This window comes from Musa acuminata, chromosome BXJ3-7 (genome assembly GCF_036884655.1).
Source record: "Musa acuminata AAA Group cultivar baxijiao chromosome BXJ3-7, Cavendish_Baxijiao_AAA, whole genome shotgun sequence".
NCBI lineage: Eukaryota > Viridiplantae > Streptophyta > Magnoliopsida > Zingiberales > Musaceae > Musa > Musa acuminata.
The window spans coordinates 4,390,846-4,404,823 of NC_088355.1; the positions used below are offsets into that span (position 1 = coordinate 4,390,846).

Below are 13,978 nucleotides of genomic sequence, written 5' to 3' on the forward strand. Positions count from 1 at the left end.
GCGGCGGCGGCGGCGGTGTCGATATATATATATATACACACAAATATTGTTTTGGACATTGTTGTGGTTGGGAAACTCGATTTTAGGTCAGTTTTTTCCTCCCCGATTGTCGATTGAGGTTGTGGTTTCTGTTGGGGGTTTTTAGGATTTTTTTTGGTGTGTTTTGATGTTCTTTACCTTCTTGATGGTTTAGATTATTAAAAGTGTGTTCTTGTTGTGTGTGCTTGATTAGAACAGTGGAGGACCTGGGGGCAGCGATCGATGGCGAAAATGGTCGGGCCTCGAGTTTACAGCTGCAGTCATTGCGGAAACCATGTCTGCCTTCATGACGATATCATATCGAAGGCTTTCCAGGTGAAGCTCTTGTCGTAGATAATAATGATTGACAGACGCTGCAAACCTAATTTTTTTCTGTTCCTTGCGGTCTCTCAACTCCACGCATTTGCTTAATAGTGAAACCCGGTGTTTGAATCGAATCTTTTTTTGCTGATTTTGGAGATTCATGGTGTTCATCTTTAGTATTTTGTTTGAAGCTAGCATTTTGACATGATCAAAGGGGACTGCTCTTAGGTCAATCAATTCTTTATTTGCGTCCTCCATATGGTGATTCTCACATTTGATGAATTGATTTTATGATCTTTGTTCTACATGCTTTAAATGTGTTGTAGGGGAGAAATGGGCATGCATTTCTGTTTTCTCATGCCATGAACATTGTTATGGGGCCAAAGGAAGACAGGCAGCTAATGACAGGACTGCATACAGTTGCTGATATATACTGCCGTGATTGTGGTGAGGTGTTGGGATGGAAGTATGAAAGAGCTTACGAAGAGACACAGAAGTATAAGGAAGGGAAGTTCGTATTTGAGAAGCTAAGAATCATCAAGGAGAACTGGTAGTAAGAGTTTAAATGGATGATGTGTTGGTGAAGCTTCTGATGCGAGTTCCCTGTCTGCATAAGATGGTTGTCTCTGCGATCTGAATCCTCTGATAGAGCCATATATTCTTGTGCATAGAAATGTCGCCTAATTGACGATTGTTGAACTTTATATAAATACCAGACTTGTGGTCTCAACTCCACGCATTTGCTTAATAGTGAAACCCGGTGTTTGAATCGAATCTTTTTTTTGCTGATTTTGGAGATTCATGGTGTTCATCTTTAGTATTTTGTTTGAAGCTAGCATTTTGACATGATCAAAGGGGACTGCTCTTTAGGTCAATCAATTCTTTATTTGCGTCCTCCATATGGTGATTCTCACATTTGATGAATTGATTTTATGATCTTTGTTCTACATGCTTTAAATGTGTTGTAGGGGAGAAATGGGCATGCATTTCTGTTTTCTCATGCCATGAACATTGTTATGGGGCCAAAGGAAGACAGGCAGCTAATGACAGGACTGCATACAGTTTCTGATATATACTGCCGTGATTGTGGTGAGGTGTTGGGATGGAAGTATGAAAGAGCTTACGAAGAGACACAGAAGTATAAGGAAGGGAAGTTCGTATTTGAGAAGCTAAGAATCATCAAGGAGAACTGGTAGTAAGAGTTTAAATGGATGATGTGTTGGTGAAGCTTCTGATGCGAGTTCCCTGTCTGCATAAGACGGTTGTCTCTGCGATCTGAATCCTCTGATAGAGCCATATATTCTTGTGCATAGAAATGTCGCCTAATTGACGATTGTTGAACTTTATATAAATACCAGACTTGTGGTCTCAACTCCACGCATTTGCTTAATAGTGAAACCCGGTGTTTGAATCGAATCTTTTTTTTGCTGATTTTGGAGATTCATGGTGTTCATCTTTAGTATTTTGTTTGAAGCTAGCATTTTGACATGATCAAAGGGGACTGCTCTTTAGGTCAATCAATTCTTTATTTGCGTCCTCCATATGGTGATTCTCACATTTGATGAATTGATTTTATGATCTTTGTTCTACATGCTTTAAATGTGTTGTAGGGGAGAAATGGGCATGCATTTCTGTTTTCTCATGCCATGAACTTTGTTATGGGGCCAAAGGAAGACAGGCAGCTAATGACAGGACTGCATACAGTTGCTGATATATACTGCCGTGATTGTGGTGAGGTGTTGGGATGGAAGTATGAAAGAGCTTACGAAGAGACACAGAAGTATAAGGAAGGGAAGTTCGTATTTGAGAAGCTAAGAATCATCAAGGAGAACTGGTAGTAAGAGTTTAAATGGATGATGTGTTGGTGAAGCTTCTGATGCGAGTTCCCTGTCTGCATAAGACGGTTGTCTCTGCGATCTGAATCCTCTGATAGAGCCATATATTCTTGTGCATAGAAATGTCGCCTAATTGACGATTGTTGAACTTTATATAAATACCAGACTTGTGGTCTCAACTCCACGCATTTGCTTAATAGTGAAACCCGGTGTTTGAATCGAATCTTTTTTTTGCTGATTTTGGAGATTCATGGTGTTCATCTTTAGTATTTTGTTTGAAGCTAGCATTTTGACATGATCAAAGGGGACTGCTCTTTAGGTCAATCAATTCTTTATTTGCGTCCTCCATATGGTGATTCTCACATTTGATGAATTGATTTTATGATCTTTGTTCTACATGCTTTAAATGTGTTGTAGGGGAGAAATGGGCATGCATTTCTCTTTTCTCATGCCATGAACATTGTTATGGGGCCAAAGGAAGACAGGCAGCTAATGACAGGACTGCATACAGTTGCTGATATATACTGCCGTGATTGTGGTGAGGTGTTGGGATGGAAGTATGAAAGAGCTTACGAAGAGACACAGAAGTATAAGGAAGGGAAGTTCGTGTTTGAGAAGCTAAGAATCATCAAGGAGAACTGGTAGTAAGAGTTTAAATGGATGATGTGTTGGTGAAGCTTCTGATGTGAGTTCCCTGTCTGCATAAGACGGTTGTCTCTGCGATCTGAATCCTCTGATAGAGCCATATATTCTTGTGCATAGAAATGTCGCCTAATTGACGATTGTTGAACTTTATATAAATACCAGACTTGTGGTCTCGGAGATGTCGGTCCTGCCACCATGAAAACAATTGCTTATCGGTTAGGCATATGCGTTTAAGTAATGTTTCATGATTTATTTTGCTGCAATCTGCCTAACAATGAGCTTTAGCTTCATATAGTTTAGCTGCTTAACTAGTCTCAATTGTCACTTTATTATATTTGATTTGGAGCGGTGTGCATTATAGTCAAAAGATAAAATAACTATGCCTCTCTGAACAATAATAATTTGAGTTGGGATGTCTCTCTTCAACAATTAGTTGATTAATAGATCAAAGGAGAAAACACCCTCACCAGTCACCAAAACACGCATAAAATGGTCTAAGATCGTATCGACATGTTGCATGATACTTGGAAGGGTTGGAATCAAATGCTAACAAGATGTTTTAGTCAAGGTCTAGTTTTGATAAGTTGCATCTTTTGGCTATTGCTCTTGACATCTGGTGAACTCCCTGCAGCAGCTATTGTTAAAGTACAATTCCTTTCTTTCTTCCAGTTTAGCTTGAAATTGATTGACTGTTGACTATCATCTTCTTCCTATGTGCCCTATGGAAGTTATATAACTCATTCCTTGAATTTGTTGAATTCCAGGAAGTTGATGCACCATGGTAATGCAAATTCCAAGTCTTTGGTAACCTAAGCGTTAATTTAGCTGATACTTAGCTTTTTTATGACTGACTATGAATGCTTCTTTTTTCTTTTTGTAAGACTAGGAGTGTGTCCTTGTTATCTTGCTTTGGTAATATCTGATCTCACAATGATGCACTTGTGTCAGCTCCTTTTTCTACTCCAAGTTGTCATCTATTCTCTTTTGCTCTTCATGGGGAGATTAAGATAAAAAGTTAGAAGTGAAAAAATGTTTATTGAACATCAACTGCTGTAGAAACCAAATATGATCTACAGTCTTGTAACACCAACTTCTCCATGGCATGGTGAAATTATTTTTAATCTCAGAACAAGAAACTATTAAGTGTACTCAGATTACAATTCACTTTATAGCAAAAGAAAGGTATATTTTCTTTAATGTTGTTTAAGACAGTCTAGCATTAAAATCTTTGCATTCTCTGGAATAGACTGTATACACATATCTGGTTATAGATTTCCACCTCAGTTCTCAATCTTATCAAGAAGCTATAATTGCAATAGTTTGCTTAGGGCTTGAGGAGAATTTATTATTTATTTGGAGGTGAAACTCTCCAGTGATTGTATTCTTAATAGAAACTCAAGTGTTACTGTACTAATAGATATTTATTCCAAAACATTAAGCTCTATATAAATTCTTTTCTTACATAATCTTTTCAGGATTGGCCTATCAAATTCTCTTGGATGTCTGTAGATTTACTCTTATCTTTTCTTGCTCTTGATCTCATTATGAAAAAGTGTATCTTGTTACTAACTTTGATTTGGCAAATTTATGGCTTAGTGGGAGGTGCATCATGCTTAAGCTTGTGATTAGTATTGATTTCCCAACCATATTATTTTGCTTTTGAAGCAAAATTTTCACTGCTATTAGGTTGCAGGATTGTCATTAGTACATATGTCAAATATTAAAGAAAATTAATAATATATCCCTGCGCGTCAAGAGTCTATTGCAACATTGGTCGCCCGCGTGACGGTGGCTCCACAGCGGATCCCAACTCTTGCTTCCATGCAACGGTCGTGGAGAGGCGGCACGTGCGAGTCACGCCGCGCGAGGAAGCCGGGTGCAACAGTCACGGCAACGGTCATATTGGCAAAAGGCGTTATGATTACCACCACTCGCAACGGTCGGAATCGAACCCCGCCTTCCTCTCCGTCCGATCCACATCGGGCGGTCGCCCGTCGTCAAGCCGACAGTGCCGGGAATCCCACTTTGGCAGCTGTTGGCGTTTTTTCCATGGAACGGTGAGTCCGTCGCACACTCACTCGCCCGGCACAGTAGCGGAGCAGCGGCGGAGGTGGAGGAGGAGGAGGAGGAGGAGAAGAAGAAGAAGAACACACAGAATAATCTTTGATTTCGTTGCTTCTTTAATCTTCCTCATGTTTTCCAAATACACCTGAATTCGAAGTCGGCCTTCTACATTTTTCTCTTCTCCTCTTTGTTTTTGGGTTTGGTTTCTGGAATCATGGAGGTCGCGGAGATATCTGGTGATGCCTCAGAGGTTCCCATGGCTACCGGGGAATCCGCACGAGCTTCGCTGTGGGACGTCCATGGCTCTGTGCTTGGCTCCTCCCGCTAATGTTTTGGGATCAAGATTTGTTCTTCTAACCATTCTTTGATTCTTTTTGACTTGGCTTTCAAATCTCTCCTCCACTCTTTCTCTCTGTTCTCGAATAAAAAAAATCGCCTTTTTTACTAATTTTTTGAAGCAATTAGGCGGCACACACAGCACGATAGGAAGAATTTGCATCGTTTTATCTGAGTAAGAAGCAGAGTTGGACGAGGAGTAGAGGATGTTGGCTGGGTGCTCATCGACGCTGCTGTCGCCGAGGCACAAGTTGAGGATCGACGCTTCCGTGCAGTTGCAAGCCTGCCATTTCCAGTTACAGGAGAAGCATTGCCCTCCGCAGCAGCAGAAGATGGGTACCCAGCGACTCGACCTGCCCTGTGGCTTTGCCTCCCGGAAGGATCCCCTGAGGGTGGCGCTGTCGGTGGAGAAGCCCACGGCGGAGGCTCGGGGTACCAGCTGCTCCTTTAGGCGGAACCCGGTGACACACTCTTCATCGTCATCCATGGTGGCTCGGACGTCCTCGTGGGGAGGAACCGGAGAGATCGATGGAGGCCACGGCGGACCTTGGGAGCGGCGGAGGAGCTCGAAGAGATTCCATGAGAGGGGTTCGTGCGACGACTACCGAGCCAAGAGGACGAGGACCGGCGGCATAGCGGGATTGGTCGACGTCGAGGGCGAGGTATGGCTCCCTCAGTCCACCCAGGAGCCTCCATTGGTGGAAGGGGAGAAGGTGTTCCTCGTGCCCACAGCAGCAAGCTTTCCGCTTCCGTCGTCCTCGAGCCATACTTTGGTAGGAGGATCCTCCGGCCCCGACAATGATTTGAGCACAGGTGAAAATCCAAACGGCAAGTCCCAGTCTGATTCGAGTTCGTCGTCGTCGTCCGCATACGTTTCTTCTCCGGAGCCAACAAAGGATTCTTCTGGCAATACAGCATCGAACGGGTCTCGGATCCCTTGTTCTTCCGGTGTTGCTGACGCAGGCGGCGACGGAGATGGCAGCTTGACGGAGCAGCAGGGTCTCGAGCTCGTGCGCTTGCTCACGTCGTGTGCGGAGTCCATTAGCACAGGAAACTACGAAGCCATGAACTTTTTCTTGGCCAGGCTCGGAGAGATGGCCACCCCACAGGGAACCCCCATTCACCGGGTGGTCGCCTACTACACCGAGGCCTTGGCACTCAGAGTCGCAAGGCTCCGCCCTCACATGTTCTCTGTTGCTCCACCAAGGAGCCTCCTCGACCCGACCGAGGACGACAATGCTATAGCGCTGCGGCTCCTCGATTGTGTTAGTCCCATTCCCAAATTTCTCCACTTCACACTGAACGAGAGGTTGCTGAAGGCATTGGAAGGAAGAGACAGAGTGCACATCATAGACTTCAACATCAAGCAAGGCCTGCAGTGGCCGAGCTTGTTTCAGAGCTTGGCTTCTCGGCGGCCTAATCCTCCGAGCCACGTCCGGATCACCGGGGTCGGCGAATCTAGACAGGACCTCCAGGACACAGGAATTAGGCTTGCGAGGCTCGCGGAGTCGTTCAACCTTGCGTTCGAGTTCCATGCAGTCGTGGACAGGTTGGAAGATGTGAGGCTTTGGATGCTTCATGTGAAGAGGGAGGAGTGCCTCGCGGTGAACTGTGTTCTGACGATGCACAAGGCACTCTACGACGAGAGCGGAAAGGCTTTCATGGATCTGTTGGATCTGATAAGGAGCACACACCCAGAGATCGTCGTCATGGCAGAACAAGAAGCAAAGCACAACGAGCCTAACTGGGAGACAAGGTTGGCCAGATCACTAAGCTACTACGCGGCCATCTTCGATTCCATGGATGATGCCCTGCCCAAGGACAGCCAGGCCAGGATCAAGGTTGAAGAAGTGTTCGCCAAAGAGATCAGAAACATAGTTGCTTGTGAAGGGGATGAGAGAACCGAGAGACACGAGGGCTTCGACGGGTGGAGCAAGCTGATGGAGGATGGTGGGTTCAGATGCCTGGGAATTGGAGAAAGGGAGATGCTGCAGAGTCGCATGATCCTGAGGATGTACTCCTGTGAGAAGTACAGCATAGAGAAGCAAGGGGAAGGTGATGGACTCACTCTCATGTGGTTAGATCAGCCTCTGTACACGGTCTCTGCATGGGCTCCCAGAGATGTTGCAGGCAGCTCCTCCATGTCTCAGCCAAGCTAGTTGGTGGTTTCTGCATCACTCTCATATGGATTCTTTATACACTTCCAGACATGAACAGGTCCATTCTTTACCATTCACACAACATAGACATTCTTTATTTGCTTTTCTTCTTTTGCAATTCTTTGATTCTTTTGTGGCTGAGGCTCCCCATATATGTTGCAGAAGTTCAAAATGATTGTAATTTAGGTCCTCAGCAGATTACCTTATAGTTGCTTCCATTAGAATTTGAGGATAGGTATAGTATTCTTTGATTATTTCCTCTAGTGTAGCTGCAGAAGCACAATACATCATTCTTGTCATTGCTTCATGTTGATGGTAGTAACAGTTATAAATGGATAGTAATTGTTTCTGTGTGTGTCTTCCAAGTTTCTTATGCCCTCTTCTGTGGTGCTCTGTTCTATGAGTGGATGATTTGCCCAGTTAGATTCTAATGCCTAACAGACACTTCCATCCACTCATCACATTGACTAAATCATGTGTCTTGATGTGATGCAGAGTCAACCCTTTCTTAATTTATCAAACACACTTTGTGGAAGATAACTTTCAGAAATCATGTCTTGATGTGATACAAAGTCAACCCTTTTCTTAATTTGTCAAACACACTTTGACTTTCTGAAATTATAAGCTGGCAGATAGAGAACTTATGAGTCAAACAATCTTGTGATACTCATTGAGAAGCACTACTCCCCTTGTTGAAATTATCTTTTTTTGCTGCTGTAAAAATCAGAAATGGTTGTCGAATACAGCTTACTATATTTTTGCGAGGGACATTGTAAGATTTCATTTGTTTTGGAGGAAAAACTTGTTGTACATCATCTTTAAATAATCTAGAGCAGGAAGAAAGCAATAGGATTGGCATTTCGATATCTGCATTGTATTAATGAACTTGGCAAAATGTTACCTGATGTGTATATGATTCAATCAACTAAACTAAACGCTCATTAGTTGATTGAACTATCTTTGCAAGAGTTAGAAGAATTCATTGATGAATCACAACTCACCAGCTTTCATCTGTGGTTGAGATAAAAGTATGTTATGTGCCAAGAAGTAATAATAATACAATGAAAGAAGGGGCTGAGTTCACATGATTGATCATTGATCTCTATATCAACTTCATCTCTTCAGCTGGAATCAGAGAATAGATAAAATTTAGCTGCAACTAATGAGTATGTGAGTATACTACCATAGAATATATAAACCTGCGAAAATAAAATCATTATCTGTGCAGTATTAGCAGAGTTGCAATAAGTCTTTTGCTGATATGCTATTGAAGTTTTGGTTTTGTGACCACCAGTAATTGTTCCATGCAAGTTAGATCTGCCTCATAACATACATTTTTGAAGCAATCCTAGGCCAGCCCAAAATTCTTTGCCAAGTCATTTCTTCTGTAGTAGATGAATAAGGGGAACAAGGAACAAGAACAGGTGATAAGAAGCTAACATCTCGAGAAGATCACTGTTATCATGTTGATTATTAACTATTCATGGCTGTCACTCTAGAAAAGGCAAGATGACATCTTGATGCAGCAAACAAATGAAGAGGAGGAGAAAACACTACTGTTGCAGAAGACCATTGAATTCCCCTGTCACTGAACTCTGTAATGGAATCTTTGCTGCCTAACTCTCCTCCTACAAGAAGAGAGATGGATGTCAAAGAAACCACCATCAGCGAGATCTACTTTTGTTATTTCATCAAGAAATGTAGCACACAAACACATCTCTCATCAGTAAAAACAGGCACTTGTCTCAGCACCTACCAGTAGAGATGAGCCAGCAAAGGCACCGGCAAAAATTAGAGTTTTTGCAGCATTCTTACCTTTCTTGGATAAGTCAAACTGATCAGTAGTACATTCAAAACTGTGTAGGATTCCTTCATTGTTTGCTTCCTCAGCAAATCATAGTGTCAAGACAAAGCCAAACAGCAATGGTCGTAGCATTGTCTTCTCGTTTTCTTGTTCTGTTCAATGCTGGCCACAAGAAGAGATGGGTGGGACAGAGTCTGTCATATGATGACTCGGATCCACGCAACTGGGAATGGATTCTTTTGCTTAGAAGATATCCTTGTGGCCATCTCCTGCTTAGAAGATATCCTTGTGGCCATCTCCTTTCCATGTATAGATCATAAAGTGCCCTTCTTAGTTAATGGAGCTCATAGCTGTAGAGCTGTGGAGATGGAGGTGTACAAATCAACCTGCTGCCTGTGGCAGGAAGCCAGCCAAGCTTGTCATTATTCATGATTCTGGGAGATATTGGCAAAAGCATCCTCCTATTCCATGATTTATTCCTGATGAGACTGAGTTTATTTCCTGTCCAAAAAGTTTCTGGACCAGGAAACCTTCCATTAATAACTTCTGTGAGAGAGAATTCGCTCTGTGAAGAAGGTAGAATCATGCATTCTGCTTATCATCTTCTTATCTGTCTTCCTCCTCCGTTTGGTAGCATGGAATTATCAAGAATGTTCAGTTGCACTGTAGAGAGAGAGGTGACAATGAAAGACCACCTGAGAATCTGCACAAATATACTTCATAAGATATCATCCAAAAATCTTAAGATAAAGTGCTTATTCTTATGGAAGAATCCATGATCAAATTCTTCTGTTGTGGGGATAAGGCTTCCACCGTGTGGCACAAGACGGCAATCTCATCCAGTTCTGACTCCACTGTCCCCTAAATGCCCTCTGTCCCCATCAGTCTCCCTCCTACTCAGGATGGAGGAAACAGAGCACTCAAAAGAAAAGCTCATTTGAGCAGAGGAGAGTTGTTGTTCATGGTATTCCTACTAATTTATTGGCCAAAAGGATGTGATATTTGTAGCTCTGTTTTCAGATCAACTCCATAAAAGTAATCCACCATCCACAGTGTTGGGGTTGCTCAGTCCAATCTAGGATAGAACAAATGAGATTTATGAGAGTATTCAATTCAGTATAATGATCCAAGTGGTGTGGGTGTGTTCTTGTTGTGCTACAAGCATCCTTATCACTTTCTATGGAACAATTCATCAAACACTTTCATGGCCTACTTGATCAAATCTGTCTATTTAACACCCTTCCTTTAGAACATGGATAGTGGCATCCAACACAACTCTTTCCATCTGTGAGATGTGAAAGATAGCACAAAGTTCTTTTCAATCCATTTATATTAACAGTTCTTTTCAATCCTTATCACACGTAAATTTGAATAATCCGAGTGTTTCGATTAATTATCAAATAAGAGATTATTAGGATTTTTTTTAGAAAATAAATATATAAAAATACATAATTTACATATATATTTATTTATTTATGTATATTCTACATGGCAAGAAATGCAATAAATAGAAGAGGCGGCGAGAGAGGGAGAGGGAGAGAGAGTTGTCGCAGAGGTTGAAGCCAGAAACGGTAGAATTGGTGGCTGCAGAAGCCAAACGGGGAAGCCCGCGAGGTCGCGTGAATTGGAATGGATGGTGGGTTTCTCATCCTCCTCCTCCTCTTCCTGCCCATGAATCTGCCGCCGTCCACGAAGCGATCCGGAGTCGCCCTCCTCCTCTCCTCCAAATCCCTCACCCTCTACCGATCCCGCCCCAATTAGTCCTCAAGATCGCTCCTTGCCAGCGGTTTCTGCGGTGGTGAGGGGGAGCGTTGGAGTTGCGGGTTTAGGGTTAGGGGTTCTTTCGATGGGAGCTGGGATGTCGAGCGACTCGGGGCCGGAGGGGGTGAGCGGCGGCCTGACGGGGCTTGGCACCCTACCGGAGGGCTGCGTGGCGGAGATCATGCTGCGGCTCGAGCCGGCGGAGATCTGCCGGCTCGCGCGGCTCTGCCGCACGTTTTGTGGGGCGGCGTCGGCTGACCTCGTGTGGGAGACGAAGCTGCCGAGAAATTACAGGTATCTGTTGGGGAAGGCGTCGGGGGAGGACAACTCCGAGGGCCGCAGGCTTAGCAAGAAAGAGATCTTCGCGCTGCTCTGTCGCCGTAATGCCTTCGGTGGGGCAAACATGGTACGGGCGTATCGTTTTCCTTTTCCTTTTCATCGTTTGGCTCTTGTATCATCCTCGAATTGTTGTTTGGATAAGAACATCATGCGAATTTCTCTAGTTCTATGCATAAAGGGAGGAATTTTTTGCATGATTCGGCGACAAAATTTGATGACTGGACCATAGATTCTGAGTTTTATCTTGTTGATGGATCGGAAATATGCAGGAATTTTGCCTGGAGAAGAAGAGGGGTTTGATTTGTATGTGGATATCTTCAAAGGCATTGTCGATAACAGGGATTGGTGATAGGAGATACTGGAACTTCATTCCAACAGCAGAATCTAGGTAGATGCCTCTCCTTCTTGTGTTTGCTTGACCACTGAGCACCTTAACCACTGGGATGTCTCCTCGGAGACATACTTCAGTGAGTGACTCACATGATTTTAGTTCAATTTGAAGCATAATCTGGCTGGTCTCATGGATTTGTTCTTATAAAGTTCAATACATTTGCAACCTTAATTTAGTTATGTATATTACTTGTATATTACAATCTCTCTTTTTTCATTAAGCATGGTTGTATTATTAATGAGATGTCCAGGAATTTCTTGATTATTATTAGGGAGAGAGATTGCAACACAAGGGATTAATTAGAAAAGAGTACTTGCTGGAGAGAATTTAATTTAGGCCATTAATCAAGAAGCTTAACTCCTAAACATAAATCAGTGACTTTGGACATTGATTAAGTAGTAAATCAATTAAAGATATTAGTAAGAAATATTAATTACGGATGGATGAAGATTAATTTGGGAATGAGTCTTACATTTTTGTGTATTATGTTTGTTCATGTATTCTTGAAAGCTATGTTTGTATCGCAAAGGCGTATTCGTGTGTATTTGGGTTCGTCTATTTAGATAACTGAAGATTGAACTGTATTGAATCTTGGTACTGAATTATTTGATTCTACTTGAATCAGCTGACTGTTATTATCAGCTTATACAACAACATATCAGAATCTATCGAGTATGTTGCTGTGGTAACAGTGGTTCCTTGTCTCTCTTATGCAGTCCGCAGTTTGACCATATGCTAAACCTTTTCCGTTTCTGCACCCTCTCCTTAATTCTCATGTTCCCACTATTTTTTCTGCCATGTTGTACATTTATCCCATTGCAATTGTAGACCATGTTATTTAAGCCTTTCCTCTAGCACATATTTGGGTGTGGTGGTTTGACATTAGGAATTTGTTTGATTTGCTTGCCATTTGCCAATTAGGTTTCTTGATTTAGGAGAAGGATCATGTCTCATTTTATCTTGTTTCCTTTACCACCAATCTCATTTTTTGGTATTTGTTGACTAATAACCAAAGAATCAGAAATGGTTTGCCACATGAGACTAACATGACACATTCCCTGCTGCCACATTTTCCTCCTTTTATAAAGGAGTAGTCTGTCAACACAAAAAGAAATTGAAATAAAGGTGACATTTGTTGAAAGCATATGGAGGAAATCAAAAGCTTTGTTTCTCTGAGGAGATATTGTATCATGACAAAGCAGCAAGCCTTTGTCAAAACAGTTTCCTTTTGCTGAGATATGTTTTGTAGACTTCTCTAATGTATTTTCGTTGACAGCGTAGTCACTCAAGTTTATTTTTTAAAAGAAATTTTTATTACATCAAATAACATACATGATGCTCATCCGTGGGCATAAATATGAGATTATTCACTTGTGCAACAATGTATTAACCTTCATTTCTGCAACAATGCATTAATCAGTCCAGATATCTCAACGATGACACTCGGTAGTATATTAGATTCGTATGTCGAGATATTTCTTTTCTCTGAATGGTCCTGTATGCATACTTGCCATTTTCCTTCCAAATGTATTGTCTCAAGATGAGGAGTAATGCATTGTTAAGATCCGTAATGCATCATTCATTATTTTTCTGTCATTTACTAGATGCTTGATTTGCCAATTAAAACACTTCATCATTATGTATAGAAGAAGGTAAATGACATGAAGCACTTTGTTCATGTAGGTTTCAGACGGTGGCATATCTTCATCAGATATGGTGGCTGGAGGTTCGTGGGGAAGTGGAATTCTGCTTCCCCGAGGGCACATACAGCTTATACTTCCGACTTCACTTAGGAAGGGCCACCAAACGGCTCGGCCGTCGGGTTTGTAGCCCTGAGCACATCCACGGATGGGATGTGAAGCCCGTGAGGTTTACGCTATCAACCTCGGATGGCCAACTCGCTCAATCCAAGTGCTACTTGGACGAACCCGGAAGTTGGATCCACTACCATGTGGGGGATTTTGTCTCGAGAAGCTCAGATGCACCCACCGGAGTTAAGTTCTCGATGACGCAGATCGACTGCACCCACACTAAAGGGGGTCTCTGCGTTGACTCAGTTTTGATATGGCCGCAGGGCTTCGTCGGTCTGCCGACTGCATCCTGCCCGCTCTTGTAGCTCTTGTAGCTTTGCCGTGGGAGGCGCATCATGTCGTCCCAGCAGATGGTGGTGGTGTCCTGTACATACATATCTACCGTCTTGATGTTGTAATGTGAAGGATGATGAGGCTTTTCCCCTTTTAATGTTTTATCCGTCTTCCAATTTTTTGGGTTAAAAGCGAACATTGAATGAAGAAAGTGATGC

At 42.6% G+C, this 13,978-nt stretch overlaps 3 protein-coding genes across 4 annotated transcripts; all 3 read left to right on the forward strand.

Annotated features, from left to right (window-relative positions):
• The first annotated feature begins 237 nt into the window (after window positions 1–237).
• On the forward strand, window positions 238–7,730 carry LOC135643616 (protein DWARF AND LOW-TILLERING-like). Of its 2 annotated transcripts, XM_065160792.1 has the most exons (3): window positions 238–354; window positions 2,595–6,035; window positions 6,138–7,730. In XM_065160792.1, exons 2-3 carry the CDS (start codon window positions 5,429–5,431, stop codon window positions 7,379–7,381), a joined length of 1,851 nt encoding a protein of 616 aa, XP_065016864.1. In that variant the 5' UTR covers window positions 238–354; window positions 2,595–5,428; the 3' UTR covers window positions 7,382–7,730. The 2 variants fall into 2 exon arrangements, with proteins under 2 accessions (XP_065016864.1, XP_065016863.1); XM_065160791.1 differs by having other exon boundaries at window positions 2,595–7,730.
• On the forward strand, window positions 239–2,400 carry LOC135643617 (protein yippee-like At4g27745). Its single transcript, XM_065160793.1, has 2 exons — window positions 239–354; window positions 669–2,400. Exons 1-2 carry the CDS (start codon window positions 262–264, stop codon window positions 894–896), a joined length of 321 nt encoding a protein of 106 aa, XP_065016865.1. The 5' UTR covers window positions 239–261; the 3' UTR covers window positions 897–2,400.
• A 2,995-nt stretch (window positions 7,731–10,725) lies between the features above and the next one.
• On the forward strand, window positions 10,726–13,951 carry LOC103990512 (F-box protein PP2-A13). The gene is made up of 3 exons (XM_009409682.3): window positions 10,726–11,352; window positions 11,555–11,673; window positions 13,360–13,951. Exons 1-3 carry the CDS (start codon window positions 11,032–11,034, stop codon window positions 13,790–13,792), a joined length of 873 nt encoding a protein of 290 aa, XP_009407957.1. The 5' UTR covers window positions 10,726–11,031; the 3' UTR covers window positions 13,793–13,951.
• The last annotated feature ends 27 nt before the right edge of the window (window positions 13,952–13,978 follow it).